The sequence below is a fragment of the Oryzias latipes genome, chromosome 8, assembly GCF_002234675.1.
Source record: "Oryzias latipes chromosome 8, ASM223467v1".
NCBI lineage: Eukaryota > Metazoa > Chordata > Actinopteri > Beloniformes > Adrianichthyidae > Oryzias > Oryzias latipes.
Window position 1 is genome coordinate 9,963,698 of NC_019866.2, and position 23,543 is coordinate 9,987,240.

The window sequence follows — 23,543 nt, forward strand, 5'->3', positions numbered from 1 at the left end:
GGTAAGGGACCCCAGTTCCTGCTCGTACATGCTTGCAGCTTCCTCTGCACTGGACTCCAGCTCCAGCTCTTGAAATTCCTGACAGAGATAAATTAATAAATTAAAAATCCCTGACAGAAAAACATCAGCTGCCGTTCATCTTTCATTCAGGAAAAAGTTGAGTTCATCAAAATGAGGAGAAAATGGGTTAAACCAGAAATTCATTAGGGAGGGGTCAAAACACCAAACTCAGAATAAAATACATTATTTCAGTCTTATAAAAAATACATTCTAAAACAATTTGGTATTCCTCCTCTGCCTGAAAGACTAAAATGTTTTTTTTAAAGATTTATTTTACACTACAGACTTTGCCACCTTTAGTTACACACCTGGACGTGTCTGATGATGTGCACATCCAGTCATTTACTGTCATGTTTCTGTGCACTGACACACTCTAGTCTAAAGTCACAGATCTTAATAGTGTGAATAAGAAGCATTCATAAATGTTATTCTGAGACACAAACTGCTGCAGTTTACCTGACAGCTTTGCTGATTTATGCTGCTGGTACACCTGTCTGAGAATCCTGCCCACGTGACCCCCCTCTCCAGCTGATGAGGTAACCTGTCATTAACGTATGACTGAAGGATCTTGGATCTGTCTGTAAACACCCACCTAGAAATCACGTTTAACGCTACATTTATTAGATCAAACAAATGTGCCTCCACACCTTATCTGTGGATGGCGGGACTGCATTTCCTGATGTGCGCCGTCTTTAACGCCCGTTTCTTCGCAGCTGCTGCTTTAGACAGGATCCTCTCACGACATTTTGAAACATTTGTAAACCTGGTTGGTGTTGATATTTCTGCGTGCATTCTGTCATCACATCCGCTAAATATTCAAAGATTAACGTTTATGTTAACGTTTTACCGTCCCTTTCTTTGTTTACCTGCAGAACGGACGTCATCCACACAAACTACTTCCGGGTGACCGTTCTGCTTCAGACGAAATATTCAAAAAATAATTTAAACCTTCATTATCTGTTTGCTGCATTTTTGATTTAATATGTAAATGGGAAATACGGGAATTATCATGGTACATTGTTGTTTGGACGATAAAATCCGTCGTCGCTTCATTTAAAATACTTTTCAGTTCAAATGATTGACAAACATCATCATCCAATCAGCGTTGTCCCATAGTACCTGCTTCTTCCGGTTTGGAAATGTTTTTCATTTTTTAATATTTCATTTTTTTTCTGAAATGTTTTTCATTTTTTAATATTTCGTTTTGTTTTTCTGAAATGTTTTCATTTTTTTTATTTCATTTTGTTTTCTGGAAATTAATTTTTTTTCTGAAATGTTTTCATTTTGTAATATTTCTTTTTTTTCTGGAAATTAATTTTGTTTTCTGAAATCTTTTTTTCTTTTTTTTCTTTTTTCTTTTTTATGTTTTGGTTTCTGAAATTTTGTTTTGTTTTCTAAAATGTAATACGCTTTTTAAATTGTTGCTGTGATCTTAAAAATGTTTTTGTATCGAGTGATTTGTTGAATGGTTTGCACTTCAGGGCCACCGTAAGATTTTAATGCAAAACACAATTTGTTTCTCATAATGTTTAAACTTAACCGTTTAAATTGTTTGTCATCTTCGCAACAGGAACAACTTTAGCTTTAAAATAATTACCATTTCATGACACAATCTCGTCATTCTGTTTTTACTTTTTTTTTCTCAAAAGCAAAAAAGGAAGTATCTTTATTTGGGCTCATTTAAATTGGATTGGGATTTAAATAGAACATTCTAAAGAAAGTGCTACCTAAGTTTGGGATATCTTTTAGACTGGCATCTGTACGTGTGAAAACAATAAGTAAAAGCACGGATGCAGAAGCTTCAATCCTGCTTCATTAATGCAGTTTTTCTTTGAATAGTTCCACTTTTTACTTGTATGTCCCTTTTGAGTGAATCTGGGAGTAAAAGGCAAAGCAGCTGGAGACTTTAAGAGAATCTGATTCAATTTATAAAAAAATAAAACAAACTCACACTTATTCATGTGGTGAATGTTAAGTGTTGCTTACTCAAAATACTCAGCCTCTGAACATTTTCCAAGGTACTCTTGGCATAATTTTTGCATTAAAGCATCCCGACAATTAAAAAGAAGCTGTGAAATATCAAACCAGTCAAAACAAGTTGACATTTATACATTATTTTTCTTTTCAACCACCAAAACACATTTCAATCATTTCCAATGGTTCACATAGATGTGTCCAATATCAGTGATTTGTTTCATATTTTAAATCATAATCCCTGTTTTTCTGAAATAATATCGTTTCCACTGGAGGCTGACTCCATTCTGATGCCAGCATGCTGTCACTTCTTTTCCTTTTCTTTCAAGAACAAAACCTCCTCCCCACAGAAGCTGAACAGGCAGCATTTCTCTGTGATCAGCAGTGGAATGAGTCATGCTGAATGAAGTTATGGGGCCACTTGTGATTATTGTTGAGCTCCATCAAAGCATCTTCAATCATTGTTGTGCAGTTGCTTCCAGGTCTAGAAGCAGAGGCCAGCAGTGGCCACAGAGGATGATTAACATGCTCATTACCGCCCCCCTCAGTGTGTCTCATTGTCCACAAGAGGTCAGACATTTACAGCAGAAGTCATAAATAGTGCAGTAAAAGCTCACACCTTTTGCCAGCAGCCAAAATATCAAGATAACTGAACTAATAAGTATTTTTAAGTGTTTTTTTATTATTATTACATTGCAACGTTTGTGGGTAAAAACTAAATAAATGAAGCTAAATTTTAAATATTTTTCCTAATTAAAGTGTTTATTGTTGGGTTTATTTTTTACTGTTATTTTCACATTTTGTTTCCTCTTTCGCAGGGGTTGTCACGTGTTCGTTTCCATGGGTTTGAGGACGGGCCCTGCAGCCTTGCTCATGAGCAAAGTTGTTGTCCCGCCTCTTGCCTCCTCAGATCGATGTCCGGATCCAGAGTGCGCCGTGAGCGCGTCCGTCCCGTCCGGTTCTGCGGATGATCATGCTGCGCCAGTGCGCCTGCAGAGCATGGACACCGGAGCGCAGGCGCTTTGAAACTCTCTGAGAAACTCAACAAAAACTCTTCTAATTTTGTTTTTTGTGGTCACTTCTCCGTTTTTTTTTTGCCATTTTTCCCTTCAAACCAGGGGATATTTGAGTGTCTCAAACTTCTTTTTAACGCTTTGTTGGATTTACTCCTACAGCAGTAATGGCCACTGCCAGGCTTGATTATGTGGCTCCGTGGTGGACCTACTGGCTGCACAATTTCCCACACTTCAACTTCTCCCTTCTGTCGGTCGACAGCACTTTCAAACCGGAGGATGGCAGCTACCAGCAGGTTGGTAACGACAGCAGGCAGCAGGTCTCCTGGCTGAAAGGTGCCTTCATTAGTTTTTCCAGAGACGCACAAGAGAACGTCACTGAACAGACAGCGCGTTTCAATCCACTTAGTGAAGTTAAAGGACGAGTGATTTGAAAGAAATTGATCATTTTCTGAAATCTTTTTTAATGCATCTTTTCTCTTTAAAACTTAAACCCTTTAAAGCATTTGGTTCTAATAACAGGAAGTAAAAACTCACATGATATTTAACACGTGACTTGTAGTAATCCCACCATGAAGTATTCAGTTAATTGAAAACGTAGTCGTTTGTGCTTGAGTTTGAAATATTAGTTACTCTTTAAGATATGACTGTAGTGATTGGTGGTCGGATCGATTTGCTTTTATTTTTAAAAGATACTCCAAACCAGTAGCAGTTTTTGATTGATATTTTGAATATCTTAAATGCAATTTTAGAAAACATTACCCCTTTTTTTTTGACAGAATTCAATTAAAATTTCCCTCCCAGTAATATTTTTTAGATCCCTCTACGCATCAAGACAAAATTAAATGGTCATCCCTTTCAAAATAAAACAACCCTTAAGTGTTTTTTTTTTTGCAAATAGTTCTGGTAGTGTTTTCCATTTCTGAGCCTCCCTTTATGCAATGTTTTTAATACAGAAACACAACTAGAAAGTTCATCATTTCCCCAGACTTCATTTCCACCGCCATGTCGTTGTCATCATTTGGAGATGGCAGATGACTGCAGGTAACAGAACAGTTAAACAGGAGGGATGATGGAAGTCAAGGCTGGGAGCTCAAGCATAGTGGTAGCTATAGTTTTCCATCTGCCATCTTAGCCCTGACATATGTATTCAATGTCTTTTATTTCCCACTTACTTAAAAATGAATCAAAATAATATCTCAAAACTGTTTTATAAGTGCATGACGTCACCCAGTTTGCACAAATGTGAGGAAGGTTCATGTCACACTGAGCCTCACATTCCGTCTCTTATGTTCAACATACATGAGCAACACCCCGCAATGCACTTCAAATTCTTTTTGCATATTTACTGCCTACATATAACCAAGGACAGTAACATAAACTCCCCAAAACATATCAACAAGACTTAAGAGGTTTTGTATGGAGGAACATGGCTCTTTTGACTCCTGTTTCTTTCATTAATTTATACATAGTCTTAAGATCCTTTTATTTTAAGCTCCTCAATGTGGTCCTTTCTTCTTTTACCAAGGTCCATCATTTAATTTCAGCACTGGCGCAGGAGCTTACTCACAAAAACCGGTAGATTGTAGGACTGACGTCTCAGACCTGAAAATAACTCGCTCTTTATTTGACTTGGTGATCCTTTAAGGAGAAGCAATGATTGCAGATGTAATCCTTAATGTGTGCCTTTTACTCTCAAATGGAATTTATCAGGGACACCTAAGCCAGTTTTTTTAGGACTATAAAAGATCTATACATCCATCTCTTTCCTTGTGCCAGTACTGTCAATAAAACCAGAGGTCTTTTGATGTCTAATTGCTGAAGGATTGATTGAAGGTCATTGTTCCAGTGGATTCCCTTGGACCAGACTACAACTTCAGACTCCACGTAAACAGCAAATCATGGGATTAGGACTTTGATCATCATTGTACTTTTAGGTGGAGGGTGTTTGTGTGTTAACAGGTCACGGATGTGTTTGGTATTTAAAATTCGGTTTGGTTAATGTTCACGGCTTTGGTTCAAAACTGGACGTGACTTTGAAGGAGGATCTCAAGCAACGTAGCTCAAACAGAATATTAGATCACAGATGAGGTTTTGAAATGGTTTTGCTGATCAGTGAGAAATATGGAGTTTATGCAGCCGATGGACTCTAAAAGTCTTAAATCAGATGATCTGCACATAAAGTTTAAGTGTTACTCCAATGAAGTTTATATCAATAAGTAGTGTCAGATTATGTTGTTTCAAGATGAGTTCCAATGTTTGACAGAGGTTTGATGACTGATTGATTGTTTAATGGATTTAGTGTCACAAATGTGAGCTGGTGTGTGTTTATTGTCCAAAAACTTGTTTTGGACTTTTTTCCCCATTGGCTTCAGAAGTTTTACAAACTTGAGAATTACAAGACTCAATAAAAGGCACTAAGTCACATGAGTCTCTTAAAGCCTTAACAGATTTTTTTTTTAAATTGTAGCCCTTAAACCACAAACAAGCAGATTTCCTTCTGTTTGTTTCAGTTCTAGGCAACAGTTAGCAGCTATGATGTTGATGTTTAGGACATGACTTGTTTAATAGAACACAAGCATCCCTGAATGCTTGTGTTGTTTAAAATGAGATGCATGGTGATGTCTGCATGCCTGGAAGCCCACATCCTCTCCACTAAATTTTTCTGACAAACCCTCAACTTGCTTCTCAGGATAAGAAAACATCTTGATTAGAACGTCATCATGTTTTTCTCTTTTTATTTCCTCTATCCATTCTTTTTACCCAGTCTTTGGTACTTCTCGCATGCCTTGGAGCGGTTGGTCTTGGCTTGAGTTTGCTGTTTCTGGGAGGGTTTCTGGTGTGCTTGTGCTGCTGCCGCAGGAATCTGGATGAAGATGCCAAAAGGCCCAACACCTGCTGCATCACATGGGTTGCTATCATTACAGGCCTCATAACATGGTAAGTTAAGGCTGCAAGTTATTTTGATGTCATTTTGTTTTCAGAAATTAACAGTGTTTTTTTCAGTGACTATGACACAGGGTATCATCTTTTGATGTATTTTAAAGCGTTCCCAGCCGTCTTTTAATTATGATGATGTCATTTTTAGCCAAAATAATTTTTTTTTAAAACGGTCATATTCTAGGTCATAATTTCTGCCGAGCGGCAGTAGTCTCTTAGAAATCCGCCTCTGAGTTGGGACCATTGATGTGGTGTAAGCCTGCCCCTACTTCCCGCCATCCATTAATTTACAATCTCTTCTGCTAGCGTACAGCCCCTCCCACCACCGACCTAACATTAGCAGTGCAACAAATATTGGAGCTATCCAGCCGTACAGTTTTGAGCCAGCTGCCAGCTTGGACAAGGAAGACGAAGGCGTACGTGGATCTGGTCATCTACAAGGGGATGCATCAGAATGGAGCGAAGCAGAGAGCTTGTGGCTTGCTGTATTAGTTTTTACATCACACCTTGAGGCTTTTTCCAACTATTCTTGTTTCCGCTCCTGATTCACAGTGATTTGAATACAGAAATACTCAAAAATGCAAATGTCTAAGCTTAATTTTCTTTATAAATGTCCTCCATCATGGGAAAAATGCCCCAGGAACATGTTAAAAACACCAAAAACATCATTTTCCTTGTAGTGGGTCTTTATATGTTAAGATTAGAAAAAATGGACTTGGATTTCTTAAGACAACCAGACTTTGCAGGTTAATCTAGAAGACGTTTTGCTGATCATCACAGTTGCTTTGTTGAGAGGTTTCTCAAATTTGAGTCAGATGGCTTCTAACCATCTTTCCTCTGCCCCTTACATGCAGGTTCTTCTGTGCTGTGCCACCCTTTTAGAGGAGGTGTTTTTCAGTTTTCCCAATATACAATGTTCCTGACTGCTCTGGATGGCATAGACCACACTTCTCCCTGTTTGCTTTGTCTTTGGTTTGGATCAGATTTTGTCTCAGTACCTTGTTGGGTTTCAAATGATCAGGGATGTTGTGTTTGTTGAAGATTCCTCTGACTTTCTTTGTTGTAAATGGACACATAAGGGAGGAGAATGTTATTTTTCTTGGCTCAGTCCTGCAACTTCTCTTCATTGGACACTCCTGCTACACACCAATAATAAACCACTGGTGAGCGCCTCCACCAAGTCCCCCAGCATTTAACAGGACATTAGCCAACCATTCTAATAAATATTAGGTCTCTAACATTTGCCCTTGCTCAAATAATATCTAGCTATTTAACATGTTTTGCCACATCTTTAAAGTAATCAGCGTTTAAATTACTTGGATTCCCCCTCAGTTGCAAAAGTCCACAAGTCAATTGAACATAATCTGAATCTGGACTTGAACGACTTTCAGACTTAATAAATTCCATGTTTTTGTGTTTTTAACATTAAGCTAAAAAAAATGTCTGAGTATTTTTTTTTCAAATCTTTGTGAATCAGGAGCAGATGAAAAAAATTCAAATTGAAATAGATTGTATTTGTGACGTAAAACTACAAAGGGCGGGTCGCAAGCTCCCGGCTCCACTCCATTCTAACGCATCCTCTTGCAGACAAAGAGATCCATGTACGTCTTTTTTTTTTCTTGTCTGAGCTGGCATCTGAATCAAATCTGTAGGACTGGATGACTCCAATATTGCTCGCCATTTTTGAAGCCCCTGTCATGTTAGGTCAGCCTTTTGAGGGGCTGTAAGCTATCGGGTGAACACATTAATGGAGACCTCAGTTACGGGTGACGGGAAGGGCAAATTTCTAGTGATCAACTGCTGCTCTGTGGTGTTTAATTCATAACTAAAACACCACTGGGAAAACCTTTAGAATAGATCAAAAGATGATTGCAGTGGTACTTTAAGTTCAACACGGCAGACAAAGATGAATCCACTAAAAATGTAAAAGAAATGAGGATGGGAAGAAACTTAGTTTAGAAATGCAAAAGCAGACCAGTTAATAAACAATTTCAAAGTATTTTTAAAACTGCTAGGATTTTTCTCTGCACCTATTAATAATACTAAAACAACTTGCGTGCTAGTTTTTGATACTAAAGCCTCAAACCTGCTCTAACTGTGATGGCACGGCGCTGCACTCGACATGTCCTCACAGATTGACACTGATATTTGTGTTGTCACTGTGTCAAAACCACACAACACCTGCTCCAGCCAGTTATGTGTCACAGCATTTGTTAGCGTGTCAAGGCATTTGTCAGATTTCTTACGTGCTGTGTTTGCAAGTTTCTCAGGAAGTTACTCTGACACATTCAGATTACATTTGATGGTGCCAGTCTACATCTCAGCAAGTTTGGTAATGACTTGAGAGGAGAAAGTGTAAACATACTTGTGCGTCAATGAAAACTCTGGAGCACTTTATTATCAGACGGTGTTGAAAAGATTTTGACCTAAAATAAATGTCAAAAATTGTTAAATTTTCTCAATCCTTATCATTATTTTAGCTCAGAGCCGTCTGAAACTATCCTGTCCCAAACACTATATAAAAGAGGTTTTATTTTCTGTATTAGATTAGATGTTAAAAGGTAAGAAAATATCCCTTTTTTAATAATAAAAGTGTCTCAAGTGGAGCTGTCATGTTTGTAATAGTACACAAAATTATTAAACCAAGTGATCTCCAGAGGATTTTAGTGTGCCATTCCCCGAACATTTGCTCTGCTTAGTTAATTTAAATATCCTTCTTAACCAGAATGTTCCCGTCTTCCAAATCCTCTAATTTCATTTTTTATTTACGGCCTGTTTATGAACCGAGCGTAAAAACTTGTGAGAGGCATTCTGAAGGCTCCCAGAGAAACTTAGTAAAATATGACTGTACTTTTGTTTATGATTTAATACAAAAAATTGTCCTGAAATGTAATAGAACAAATTAATCCCTAAAAAGCCTTGATTGAATTTATGCGCTGATCCACTTAACTTGTGCCAGTGTTGCTCTTTAACTTTGTTAGCTCCCTTTATCCATCCAAACCACAGCTGCAGCACAAGAGGCTTGGTGTAATGTTAAGTGACTGGGCATGACGGTGTAACATATTAAAGTCTTGACCTTAATATGTAAAGTGCTTGTGATGATTTACCTTAACTTTTGCCTCTATGCAAAAAGAAAAAAAAGTGCTTATAAATAGCTGAAAATGCTTTTTACCTATAGATCTCATCACTCAGTGGACTAAGAAAGAATATTTTCAGAGAAATAACTAATTTGTTAACACTGTTCTCATTACTGAAACATTTTGGTTTGATCTGGAGTTTATTTCACACTTTTGGATAGAAATTCTATTAAAAATAATCATTAAACAGAATTCCAGTAAATCAAAATTACCAAGTACAGACCTGTGTACAAGAAAAGTGAAATCCCAAAAAGCAGAAGTGGGAATCACAGTTTTTTTTTATAAAGAATTTGACGGTAAAAGCCCAACAAAAGATGCTGTACCTGCAGGCTTCCAGCCACACAAAAGTTCCCTGTTACTCCTCTGCCAGAGCTGTTGGCACCAATATAAGCAGGAGACGAAACATGAAGGACTTCAAGGAAAAGGGGAATACAAGTAATCTTCTGAAAGTTAAACAGGCTTTTTGGCAGCAATGTACTGCATTAACTGAGCAAAAATACTTGCAAAGACTGGAATGAAGTCCAAGCTCAAGCAGTGGCAGGAATGAGAGGAGGGGTTACTGTTAACCAGCAGAACATATTTCCTTTTATGTAGTCATAAGCAGATGATTACAGAGCAGAGAATTCTACATGGAAAATTAATGCAATTTTAAAGATGATCCACCTTAAGTTGATGCTACAGAAAGCTTGGAACATCTAACAGCCTTTTGTCACGCAAAATAAGAATCCGTTGGTCAGAAGAATTGCGATCTGGAGCTTCTTTGTGGAACAAAAGAGCATCGGTATGGCATGCAACAAATACACGGAACTGTTTAGAACACAGAAAAGTTTCTTTAACATTTTTTTCTTTGAGGGGTTTTTCACAGAATACTAAGTTTGACTCCCAGAAAAGAACCTTTGTCCTTGATGAGCTTGTTAACGTCTGTATCCTGCAGCACATTACCGCATAGAAGTTGAAACTGCCCTGCAATGAGGAATAAAACAGCTCTTGTAGGATTCTTCTGCTTCCTGATAAACAGTCTTGGTTCTTTCCCAAAGCCAATGAAAATGGCGCCCACTTTAATTTTGAAAACACAAACTTTAGAGCTGAGGATAAAGCTTCAAAAATCTCTGCCATAGTTTTGGACTTCTGGTGAATTTGACCCTGGTGGGCTGGAAGCTTGTTCTGTTAATGCTCAATAAAATCCTACAAGACTTTTTCCCACCAGTCAATGCAGTAGAGTCCAGGTAGACTGAATGTAAGTGAGGGTCCTTAATTGTTAAGAAATTCAATGCACATTTGTATGCTTTGTATTTGTAATTTTACACTCCCACAGTCCATCAGAAGAGAATCCAGTAACTACGGTTACTGGGTTAAGATGTTGAAACTTAAATATAAAGGAAATGGGGAAAAAATAAGCCTTTCACACATAAAACATAGACTGTACACCAAAGTTTGGATTTCTCTATTTTAATCGCATTTTATCTTTAGGATTTTAGATCATCAATTAAATTAGTTTTAGAAGAAAATCATTCCTATTGTCACTGCATAAACTTGTACTGGCTTTTGTCTTCTCTCTGGCTTAAGATTGGTAATTTACCCCAATACTCCTGTTTATTTGTTTACTTTTTTACTGCTTGTTCTTGAAGTTAGTAATGGATGTGTACAGCTATACCAGCTGTACCAATTTTGCTGAAAGTGACCCTGTTATCTTTCTCAGTTAAAGCTGTCGCACTCTGATGTGACAAATCCATATCCCTGTGCTCACATCCAAGGAGAACCTCGAGATGATATGGTTCAACTGAAACGCATCAAGAATAAAAAGCCAAATTCTGGTTTGTCGCCAAATTTTAACAACAAAGATGTGTTTTTGTACTTTGATACAATCTCCAAAAAAAGTGGTTTATGGAACGCTTTGAGTAGTTTTTTCTTTAAATCAATTATATTTGCAGCTTGAAAGTAGGGAGAAAAGAGTGCAGCAATCCTGTTTTACTCAGGCTGGAGCATCTATCGTTTTTTTCGTTTTCTTTTTCAAAACAGTGGAAAACTTTGTAGTCCGTATTTACAGAGCTTTCCACTGTGTGATCTCTCATTCCTTCCTTTATTCTGTTTGTTTCTTTCACAGCTGCAAATAGCTTTTTGCACAGCTACAAAAAAAAGCACTTAATGGCGTGAGTGACCTGTGATGTTCTGTCTCATTTCTGTTTCATTAGCTGCTCTTTATTATTGCTGATGGCACTTTAACATCAATTACATTCACTGCTGAGGAAGATTTGGCCTCGGTTTAATGAAGGAAAGGCTGGCACAGATCTGTTTGAGCTCAGATATCCTTAAACTTCATTTAAAACTTGCAATTTTTTGATGTAATAACCCAATTTTATTTAAGAATCACTGATGCAATTTTAGTTTTGCTTCAACTTGATAGTATATAATATGTTTCTAGTAGCTTTGCTATTGTTACAGTGAAGGCAGTTGATACAGAGGGAACAGAAAGTACTTTTTAGCGTTCCAAGATATAAAAAAAAAAAGACGCACAAAGGAATTCCCAATTCCAGCCCCAACCAAAAACATGTCTCATTTCAACTGCAGTTAGACTTTTTTGATGTAGGATAAAAAACATGCCAGCCAGCCCACTGATAGACTGCCACTCAGTTATTATTTTTCCCTGCTGGTGTGCACACACACGACTGCTAGCCTCCTTTATTTTTGCAAAAAAAAAAAAAACGAAACAACAAAATAAGATTGGGAATTGCATGAGGTATTTCAATTGAATTTACTCATTTCTTTTGAGTGAGCTTTTTTTTTTTTTTTTGAAGGAACCTTGTTAAATAAACATTTGCAACCAAATAATGAAGCTTCTAAATTGTGCACTGCTTGATGTAGAAGAGCAGTGACTTCCAGGGTCAGGGGACTAATCTTCCATTTCAGTGAGACTCAAAAACACTCCCGCAGGAGCTCAGTGGGGTGAGAGGTGCTTTCTGGCAGTCTGTGGGGTTGCTTGACCTTGAATTAGATCAAAAGTTAAAACTTCATCTTGGCACTGCATATTGTTAACTTTTTTTTTGTAATACACAAAATGTGCTGAGGCATTGATCAATAGATTGAAAGATCTCGAACTCTTCAGGGGAAATATGAGTGCCAGGTTTTTCAAAAACTAGAATGACCCATGTTTTTTTTTTTTGCCTCTCACTCTTTGTAGTTGCAAATAAGCATATTCAAAATGACACAAAGAAACCAAAAACGTGATAGTTTATTGATTTGTTTGCGTTGAAACTCTCCTTTTCACAGTTCCGCTGTGGGAGTGGGTTTCTATGGGAACAGTGAGACCAATGATGGGGTGTACCAGCTGACCTACTCACTCTACAATGCCAATCACACACTGGAAAGCATCGACAATATGGTGAGACCTGCAGACCGACATGATCAAAATTCAGGATTGTTTTTTAAAATCATGTTTGGTGTCTAAACCAGCATTGCATAGTGAACAGCTGACTTAGATTGTGTTGAATTCTAGTTTTCTTTATGTTTCATGTGAACTGAAGTTCACAGAGTTGATGCAAATCCATCCACTGTGATTTTTTTCTTTTTTACTATTCTTTGCAACCAACACCTTTTATTTCACTTTTAATGTTAATTACACACTCACGTTTGTAGGTTGCTAATTTAACCCACACATACAGGATGGCGCAAACATGCCACTAAATTTTTTTTTTTTTTCAAATTTTGTCACATGACATATTTGAACATTTAGATTAGTGAACTCTATACAAAGCATTTTATAATGAGCTATATTAAATGCAAAGAAGAATATTTTTTGCTTCTCTTTGTCTGTGTAGAAGTCATAATGACGGATTATGACACCATCTGTTATCCTGCCATCCTGTCGTGTAATTCAATCAAGTGTACAGGAATACAATAAATTACATTATCAACATAGTTGGATAAAACGAGCTCTGGCATTTGAGCTGACACTATTTGAGTGTTTCTCAGTTAATTGTTGCTGTTCTGTTACAGAGTGTACCTGAGATGTGCTGCCAAGTATTTTACAAAAATAAAAAAACACAACATGAATTGTTCAATTCTGCCTTTTTTTTCAATTTACAGTTCTGAGGTTTTAAAAACACGTTTCTCCGCATGTGCTTATCAAACACTTTTACCTGAACTCATTGTGAGCAAATCCGTGGAAAACTGAGCCCTAAGGTTGGATCAAATATGAACGCAGTTATTTATCTGTTTCTAATTGTCCTAAAGTCTTGGTAATAGCAGAAGCATGATCCTCACATGGCTGCTGACTCTCTCCTTTCAAAAGCTATGATTTACAGCTAGCAGACGACAGGCCTCCTCCTCTGTTCGTGGGGTGTTCATCTGTCTCAAAGCAGCACCTCACTGCAGGAGGGGTGGTGGGGGGAATCTGTCTCCACTTTTTGTCACAGTGAGGGTATTTAGGTGACTGCTGTCTGAGGATTTGTAAATAGGGATTATTTCTGTGGAACTCCTGACCTGCATTCAGAGAAGTTATTTCGGGAGGCTTAGGGGCAGGAGGGATGGGAAAGAGGAAGGAGAGTAAGAACACAGCCTTGGAAGAAGCAATAATCACAATGAGCAAGAAGAGGATTAACCCCCATCTGCTGTGCATTAATGGATGTTAAGCCTCTCCTCTTCCCATTTCGTGAAGTCATCCTATCTTGGCTGCACATGTGTGTGTTTGTGTGCATCGCAGGATCCCACAGCCACTTAAAACGCTGACATGCGCACCGGCTGTAATAATGTATGGAGCTATTTCCCCCCATGAAGTGCTGTCTCAACGAGGAGATTTAGATTTATTTGATACCCTGTTTTGGATTGACTGGGACAGAAATCCATACTTACAGACTCCTGCAGATAATCACTATGTTTATGATTAACACTAATGGTCACTTTCAAATCCCAGATAGCTGGTATTTATAGGGGAAAAAACAACAACAAAATACAACACATAGAGTGTGCCAACTTTGGGTTGTGGATGGGAAAGCACGATTTGAGGAAAACTTGCAATATGCGAAATTGCTGATCAGTATTGTGATGACGATATGACTTGCGATACATGAATAGGTAGCAAAACTGAAAGCGTCATTTCAATTTCATTGCAACAGTTTTATTTAAATAAAAGTCAACATAAATTAAAATATTCTCGGAAGGACCCACGTCTACATAGGAGTATGGCGTCCATCATAAAAGGGCTCCATCCGATTGGTCAACGACATGAAGGGGTCCATCTGATTGTTCAAATCTGTAAAATGTTCATTTTGATTTTTTGAATACTTCAAGCTGCCATGAGATAGTAGTAGCATTTGTATACACATTAAAGGTACCCTTTATTGCAGTTTTTTGCCATAAGTCTATTACACAGGCTGATATTGTGATAACGATAAATTTACAATGTATTGTGCAGGCCAAGTTTTAGAGTCAATTGGACTTTGCCGTGATTCCACCGCCTTTCTGTGAAGAGTTTTAATTTGATCCTTGGGCTTGATGGATACCATGGATGCATCAGTAGAGTACTTTCTCCCCTGAGATCCAAAGGCTTTATCATGTGCAAAATCATGGCTTGATGTAACGTATTCCACTCACAGAGCTGATGACTTGGCAGGCAGACAATCCTGTGAAGCTGAAGCTCCTTTTGTCTCTTTATCTTGTAAATGCTCTCATCCCTTTTTCTGCCCTGTGCTTGTTAACTTTGTTTTTAAGTAATCAGTGGTAGTTCTCCTAAATGTACGTATTCAAAGGTACAAAAAAATACTAACTTGTAGCCAGATAAATCAACCACTCTCTTTGGTATGGACTCTGGTTAAGTGAGTGGTTCTGTCACACCATTTGACTGTAAATATATATATTTTTTTAAAGTGTCCTCTCATCGGAAAAATATGCCCACAGCAGATGATCAGGTGTCACGGAGGGAAATATTGGATGAAGAGGGCTGTGCTCGCTTTGCTGTCAAAGAGAGCTTGTGATATACATTTTTTTCAACATTGTTTTCAGTGTTCAGGTACTAGTATTAAAAGCCCTTTGCTGTTGCCAGAAAATAATGGGTGAGAGAATGCTGAAATCACACCATATCAAAGTGTGCGCTTCCTATTTCTCTTTCATACAGAGCCTCCTCCTCCAAATTGAAAGCTGCTCGGTGATTCTTTGAACAAAATGATTGCTATTTTCTGGATCATGTATCAGTTCTCTTCAAGGATATCATTTCTCACATTTTTTTGTGGTCTCTATTAATTTTCAAGTGCTGTGATCATTTCTATATTGTTTTACTCTTACTGTTGAAGGGGAAAATCTATGCAGAGCAGTTCAGCTGCATGTCAAATGGTGTTTTGAAGAGAACCCCTGTGAGTCCCACTTTGCAAGGAGAGAATCCGCTTCATGACCTGGTTTTCTGTAAAATAGAACTTTAATCCATTGTAAAGGAAGTCGGAACAGTGGAGATTAGAGAACCGTGGATCACCCGTTGCCCCGAGCTGATGGATTCTGTTTCTCAAAGCCAGGCAGACTGGCGTGCAGATAAGATTCGGGGAGTTGTGGCACAAACTGTGATGGATGATGAACGTAGGGGCGGGAAGTGAGAAGAGTTTACTGGCAATCACTCGACCCTATGGAATTGCTCGAGTAGAGGAAGAGCCCGTATCAGGGCTGCATCTTTGCATGCATACTTATTCTCTGGCCTCACTTAGGGAACATCTATGGCACCACCCGCTAAAATTTAATCAAGAGCATGACGTTTTTGAGGCGTCAGATGCCGTGTCAAAAAGACAGACTTTCATTTTGTGGGTAATTTTATAGTGAAGCACGGAACACTTAAAAACATGTTTTACAGTCGTTTAAGTACTTTAAATGATTAAGGTTGAGAATTAGAGGACGTTTTTAAAATGATATAGAAATGAAAACATTTTTGGAGAAGTACTTCTGTTTCCCACCCTGTGTTAATGCTAGTAACTCATCATTGTTCTCTGTCTGTCTGTTTAGATGTGTTTGATAGTGAATATGAGATTAAAAGAAAAAAATTAAAAGAAAAGAAAAAAAAGAAAAGCAGAAAAAGATTACCATATTTTTTAACTATATATTATTGTATTTACTATAACAAGACAGTAGTCAGTGGGACAAAGTTCATTAAATAAGCTACCTGCCGATCATAAATCTTTGCAAATTGGATCTCTAATGAAACAAATATTATTACTTATTTTCTTATTGACGCCACCTTGAGTTTCTTGAAAGTTCTCTTGAAACCATTCTGAGCTTTCATGCCTTTCTGCTCCAAAGCCATTTTTGCCTTTTTTTTGGGAGTCAGAGGTCGCGGTTTATCTGCAACCTGCCCTCAGTGGTCTTTGGTCGGGCGGCCGTGGTGCAGCGGTAGGGCGATGATCGCATGATTGCAGGTTCGATTCCCCGCTTGCACGCCCATGAGTCGAAGTGTCCTTGGGCAAGACACTGAACCCCACCTTGCCTCTGGTGGGAGGCGGGCGCCTGTGTTTGGCAGCCACCAGTGTGTTTCACACCAGTGTGTGAATGTGTGTTTGACTGGGTGAATGGGTCTGTGAATGTAAAGCGCTTTGTCTTTGTAATAATTTAGAGATGGAAAAAGACTTTCAGTTTAATTTTTTGCCACAGTTTTGTAAAAGAATTGGAAGGAAATTAAACTCTCGAAGGTGGAGTGATGTGACCAAAGTGACCCTTTGCTAGTTGGTTGGTAGGGAGTTCAAATCCTGTGCTCCACAATCAGTGTCCTTGGGCAGGGCCCTTAAATCTATTGAATAAAAATGTAAGAAACATTTGGGTAAAAGTATCTTTTAAACTGAATTCTTGTTTGCAGTCATAAATCAATATCTAAATAATTGGATCTACCCACATCCATTTGCTTTGGACCATTTTTAAACTAATTGGTAAATAATGCATAATAAAGTCATTGTTATGATCAGTGTGAGCAGGGGGGGGCGTGGCTGACTTTTTCCCTGGTGCCTCCCTACATGGCACACCTGATCGTCATCTCATCAATGTCTTTAAATGCCTGAGCCTGTTGCTTCTCCCTGCCGGATTATCACTTTTCCATTGCTCCAAGTATCTGTGGTTTTCTAGTCTAGCTCCCTGTTTCAGCTGCCTGTCTAATTCTGTTCCTTTTCCTGTGAGGAATAAACTGTTAAACCGCCCTCGGAGTCAGATTCTGCTGTGGGGTCCTACCACTCACCATAACAGTCATGGTTCTTTAATTTTGAAAAGAAAACATTTTGTGACACTAATCTCAACTTAAACTTGAAACTTTAAACAAACATAGCATAATCTAAAATATACCTAGAACCAAAGAACTCCTTCTAAACATAAAAACCCGAAAGTTGAATCTGAAACGTGAAGAACATAAAAGTGAAAAGACAGGAGATCTGACATGGATTGACTGAAACTGTTTTGGTTCAAAGTAAATGATTTAAAGCTGAATTAGTGTCTTTAATGTTTGAACCTATATGTGCAAGTTGTATATTATATAGAAATCTCCTTAGTCAAATAAAAAAGTCTTTAAAAAGCAACATTCAATATCCAACTCAACAGCATAGAGAAACATCAAGCTGAATTGAATTTTTTTCAGCTTCCTTTTTTATGCGCATGTTGCAACTTTATAAATGTTTACTGAATTATATAAAACTTATTTTAAAAATGAAGCAAGTGTACATTTAAAAAGAGATGTCAGACTTTTTCCCAGCAGTTGTGAAAGCATCACTGACAAAAACGGTTTGATTGCCGCTGCCTTTTATTTGAGCAGCAAATACTGACATCCTGGTGTCGCTGGCCTTCAGAGAGCATGAACCATGTTGAAAAAAATTATTGCTTTTTTTTTGAGTAACAGATTTGGTGACAGGGTAGCCTCTATGTTGACATTTGTAGAGCATAAGTGTCCCGTCAGTGTCACTTTTAGAAAATTCTTATCAGCTTCTGGTGTTCATTCTCTGATGTTTAGATGGACACGACTGTAGTGTATTTTCTAGATGTAGTAGATTCTGTTGATCCACTTATGTTGCTGGTATTAAATGTTTTATATCTAACAGAAAAGTTAAATGTTTACTTTTTTCTAACTTCTTTTCTCTGGCTGTGTTCCCACTGTCAGAGTGATAACAGGTCTCCTGGGTGTTGCTATTCCTCACTATCTTTGGATGGAAGAAGTAGCTACTTCAAGTGAACAAGTTATTGTCTCCTCAAGAGAACTCCTTTACTTCCTTTCTAACTTTGATTCTACAGGATAACATTTTTTATTTATTTGGCTTTTTAAAAGATTTATTGTTGTTTCACTGATCTCCTTTGCTGTTCAACCAAACCCAATTTTTCACCTCCTTGGAACTTTGGAAATCTTTCTTGGTATTTATTTGGGTCTTTTTTTTTTTTTAAATATATATAAACTATTTAATATTAAAAGTGTTTTCTCTTTCTTTTTTTTTTTTTTTTAGGTTGCGACATCTCGGGGGAATGTGGAAACAGGAGTCAAACAGCACCTGGAACGCCTGGATGAGATCTTCGCTACCAAGCCGGAGTACCTTCAAGCTCTGCGCTTCATGCAGCTGATGATGGGAAACATCATCCGTGAACTGGCTGCTCTGCCAGACATCAACAAAACTAAGGTTGACTTGGCGGCTGTTGCAGATCAAACGACTTTTGCTGAATATTATAGGTAGGTGGAGCCTCCACCATCCCCCTGAACTGATCTTTCTTCCATTTGTGAGCGTAAACATGCTGCTCAGACAAGGGCGACAGCTGATCCAGATCAGGCACAGAGCAGATGGGACTTTATTGATCCCCTCTCTGGATGAAAGACCGGAAAAAGCGGTTTTCTTCTGATTGCTAAATAAAATGAAAGCTGAGACTGAGCTCATTTTCCACTGTGCACTTCTAACAAATTTGCCCTCACAGACCATTATGCATAGCAAAGTGTTCTTTGACCATAAAGAGCCTAGCTGTCTTGCACTCCACGATTTCAGATAAAGTGACAGTTTGCAAAGAAAACGTTTCAGAATCTGATATGGATAGGGAGAAAAAACAAATTATTAAATAAAAAGTCTTTCTTCCAAGAGGGAAAAAAATGGCAGTCTCAGAGGTTCAAAAAGGTGCTGCATTAAATTATAACTTACAGTGCCTGTGAAATGCAATTAAATGTTGCTTTCCGCACTGCAACCCTTATCATCCGTTCTCTCCTAAGGTTTGCAACCTGTTAGTTGGTGCAGTCTTGGAATCATTTTCACTGACTTGCTGTGCACATGCAAGATTTGGCTTGTGTGTACCCTCTGGGTTTGTGTGGCAGAAAAACAGTGTTAATCAGGAAGCAGAGGCTTATCTGGATGCTCGTGTGAGTAAATGTCATCCCGTGATTTTCATACCTCAACAGTTATCCTCACAGAATTGTAGAAATTCAGATTCTGAACTTTAATGTCTGTAGTTTTTTTTTGTATAAGAAAAAAATCAAATTTACTTAGTTATTACGCCTCATTATAGGGATCTTTTAAAAATACCTTCAAAGATCATAGGAAATAATAGACTTTTGTTCTTTGTGTAAGCTGTCTACATTTGCATATTTACACAATTTTCTCTACAGAACTCACTAATATCTGAATCTCCTGGGATGTCAAAGTACATATAGGCCCTATTACACCACTTGCAGTGTAATCACATCCATGGCTCCACATGGGACGCAGTGTTCCTTCCATTCTGACACCAGATCTTCTCTTGGAATACAGTTGTCCTGTACTGATCCCCTGGGTACTTGCTTGGTTTTATGTAACTATTGAACAGCCTGCAGCAAGGCTTTATTGATAAACTGAAAATGTTACATCCAATCCTGAGTCATTTGATCACAGCTACATCTTTTTTCTTCTTTTACTTTTATGTTTTTCTGTGTTTTCTGCTTTTGTGCTTCTGTATTTCTTTTGATGAGGTAGATGAGGTAGATTTGTCTTTTGTGAGAGGATAGACCACTGTTTATAAGTCTATAAAAATAGCTTTTCATGATCGGAGGTAAATGGTATTTTCCACTGACCACAGAGAAGATTTAACACTATGCTGCAAGTTTACTTAAACTATGTCTTTGCATGTTTTTGTACTTTTTTTTTCTGATTTGACACCATGCTGTTGGTTTATGGTGAGATTAAAATGATTGGGTTCATCGAAACGCACAAGTCCTGAATGGACAAAAGCAATCTCTGTGAAGGACACTTTCAGAAGGACATTAAAAATGAATGTGAATGGATTGGTAATGTTGAATTATTAAGTCCAACAAGGAGGACATTACCTGAATTTGCCAAACTCTAAGAAGGAGACACGAATGACAAAATACGATCCAACAGTTCTGTGCGTGTGCAGGACTGTTATCAGTAAGTCAAAGTCATTAAATTGTTACTCCTCTGTCCTTTTTTATAGATGGCTGATTTATCTTCTGCTGCTGATTCTGGATCTGATCATTTGCTTGGCCATGTGCTTAGGGATGGCTAAGCACTCCCAGTATCTGCTGATCACGTGAGTTACCTGAGTGTGTGTACAGAGGCACGCACTATTTTAAAACTAAAATAGTGTTGGAGACTGGCGGATCTTTGGTCAGCTTCTCTGACACTATACACTCTGAGGCTATGCATTAAATTTGCAAATAGCACCATTTGGTTGGAAAATAACTTTGGATTCTGAAAATCTGAAAGCAGAGAAAGAATGTGGAAGAACAGTTGGTTCAAGACATTCTAAGCACCATCTCAGACTTGCACCAAACAAGCTCACAATCAGACTCTCCATCCCATTTGCCCAGTCCAGTGCAAGTGATGTGTCAGTGTTAGCAGATGATGCTCTGGATTGCTCCTCACATCCCTCTCTAATGGGCCTCACTAATGCCTATTGATCCCTTAAGTAGGATAAGTCTGCTCCCTTAGCTAATTATTAAGTGCTCTCAGACGGCTTTATTGGTGCTTTCAAGAAGGTCCGAGGAGCAAGTTGAGGAGCAAAGCCCTCTTCGGCCTTTTAACATCCATCATGGAGTCCTTTTTCTTCCTCTTTTCAGATGATTTATCTGCCTCCAAGTCATAAAACAAAATGAAGGGCACAATAAGGAATGTTTAAAATTCCCTTGGATGATGGTCATTTTTTAAAGAATTATTTTTTTGTGCAACCCCTACAATGTCAAAGCCTTGGTGGGTTTGTCCCCCTTTGAAAAAAAGCTCAGTTATAGGAGTTCTTGCGTATGCCTGTGGTTTTTTTTGTGCCAACGGTTTGCTGAGATTGATAAATTAAATTAGACATCTGGAATCCACCAAGTGGAAGACTGTTACAAGCAAAATATATGGAAACCCTCCAAACCTTAGCTTTGAACTTAGGAAAGTCATTGTTCATTCTCTTCTCAGGCACAGCTTTGACAGAGACTACTAGTACTAAGCAAAATCCTCTGTTAATTTGCCCCAATCCCTGTTCTTATAACATGCAATTCCCTCCTATTTATGTATGCCATTTGAGCAAGAGACACAAATTCCAAACAAAAGCTTTGATAAATAAACAAACTGCAATGAAAAAAAAAAAGATTCAATCCAAAGAAGTGCTGACTAGTCAGTTTTTTTGCCCCCATTGCCACCTAACCCCCTCTCCACCACTCCTTGCTTCTATTCCCTCCAGGATCATGGGCTTTGTTTTACTGTCTTTGGTGCTAAGCTGGGCCTCCCTGGGGACTGGCACCGCTACAGCTGTGGTGAGTAAACAATATCTGGTGTTATTATTTATTTGTGCAAAAAAGTCATTGTGCACACCCACTTATATATAGCAGTTACTTAGTATTCTATTTGTGTGTCTTCTGCCATTCTTCTGGTCTCCTCTATTGTGAGCTCGTGGATGAGCATTTTTTTTTTTTTTTTTTTTTTTTTTTTTTTTTTTTAACTTGTCCTGTCCAACAGCTAGGCAAACAGATGAGAGCTGAGGGCCTCTTGTGTTGGACATATTTTATTCTAACAAGAGGGGTTATTGAGCATGAGCATTGAGCATTGAGCATTTTTTTTAAGGTTTTAGTGATGCTTGCATGTGTATAGTTTGCAGTAAGCTCTTTTCAAAGAACATTCATGCAGTAAAGCTGATCACACAGTTCCAGTATTTTAGGCTCAGAAAACCTTAAAGACACACTCCGATGAAAACTGTGTTTTTGACATGTTCTTGTGGCATTTTTCCCATGATAAAGGACATATAAAAGTTAAGTTTAAAAACGCATTTCTGAGTATTTCTTTATTTAAATCATTGGGAATCAAGAGCAGTAAAAAAAAATGCAGTTTTAAAAAGAGCTTACTTGTCATGTGGAAAATACACTGGGTGGGCCACAACTTCCTGCTCTGCTTCATTCTGGTGCGTCCACTTGTAGACATTTTTGGTTTAAGTAACGAGCTCAAAAAATCTTTAAATATTCAAGAAAATGTATAAAGAAATTCTTATTTCAGGATATGAAGATAAGAGGATTTAAGGATCAACAGGTGTTTGAATAATTCCAAATACATGTGTGAACTTGATTGTGGTGAAATAATCAAAGATCTTTTAATCACAACTACTGAGTGTTACATTGTAATGTGCAATAATGAATACTGAAAGGTTTGAATTACAACCAATAAGCTATTGATTTTGTTTACTTGATCTGCAATGTGTAGCAATAATTTCTGGTTTAATGTTATCATGTGTTCTAATGATAATCTATTAGTATTACATATCTGTACCGTTACTGTTTACTGAAATCATGATGGAATGTTTCCGAAGATCATCAATCATTACTAGGCACTGGATTTTGTTACTTCAAGAGAATCTATCTGATCAGAACTGGATTTAAAATACTGTAAAACTATTAGATGAATGAACTCAGTAGGGGTGGGATTATATAAGCTTGCTTCTTCCCACTCCTTTTCAAGCAATAAATCAAACTCTACTTATACTTTAGTTAATGATCACTGTGTTTAATTAAGCAAATGTGATTTCAGTGACAAATTTTTTTTGGGTTTTCTGTCTTTTTAATCTATGCATTTCATCATTTCTGTAATGAGTTTGATAAATATGTGTAAATTCTTTATTGCTTTGACTACAATGCTTGAAATAAATCAATAAATCAAATCAATAAATCAAACAGCTGGAATTTGGCTCAAAACCGTACAACTGGATAGCTCCAATATTGCTAGATAATTTTGTTGCCCCGGTAATGCTAGGTAGGGGGTGTGAGGGGCTGTAGGCTAGCGAGACATAATGTAAACAGATGGATGACGGGAAATGGAAGCGGGCTCACTTTGTCAACAGTTCCGCCAACAACTCAAAGGCGAATTTCTAATGAACTTCTGCCACTCTGGGGAAGACAATGACACAGGTTTTTGGCTAAAAACAATATGATCATTTCTAAAAGACCACTGGGAACACTTTGAAACGAGATCAATGATGGTTTGAG

At 37.8% G+C, this 23,543-nt stretch overlaps 1 protein-coding gene across 1 annotated transcript in view; it reads left to right on the forward strand.

Annotated features, from left to right (window-relative positions):
- Positions 1-2,852: 2,852 nt before the first annotated feature.
- Positions 2,853-23,543, forward strand: part of LOC101168119 (protein tweety homolog 2-like) — a 29,723-nt gene continuing 9,032 nt past the window's right edge. Inside the window, exons 1-6 of the mRNA XM_004071399.4 lie at positions 2,853-3,343; positions 5,815-5,987; positions 12,392-12,503; positions 18,565-18,785; positions 20,525-20,620; positions 21,755-21,827. Of these exons, the coding sequence (XP_004071447.1) occupies positions 3,215-3,343; positions 5,815-5,987; positions 12,392-12,503; positions 18,565-18,785; positions 20,525-20,620; positions 21,755-21,827 (804 nt within the window). The 5' untranslated portion in view covers positions 2,853-3,214. The remainder of the gene's footprint in view (positions 3,344-5,814; positions 5,988-12,391; positions 12,504-18,564; positions 18,786-20,524; positions 20,621-21,754; positions 21,828-23,543) is intronic.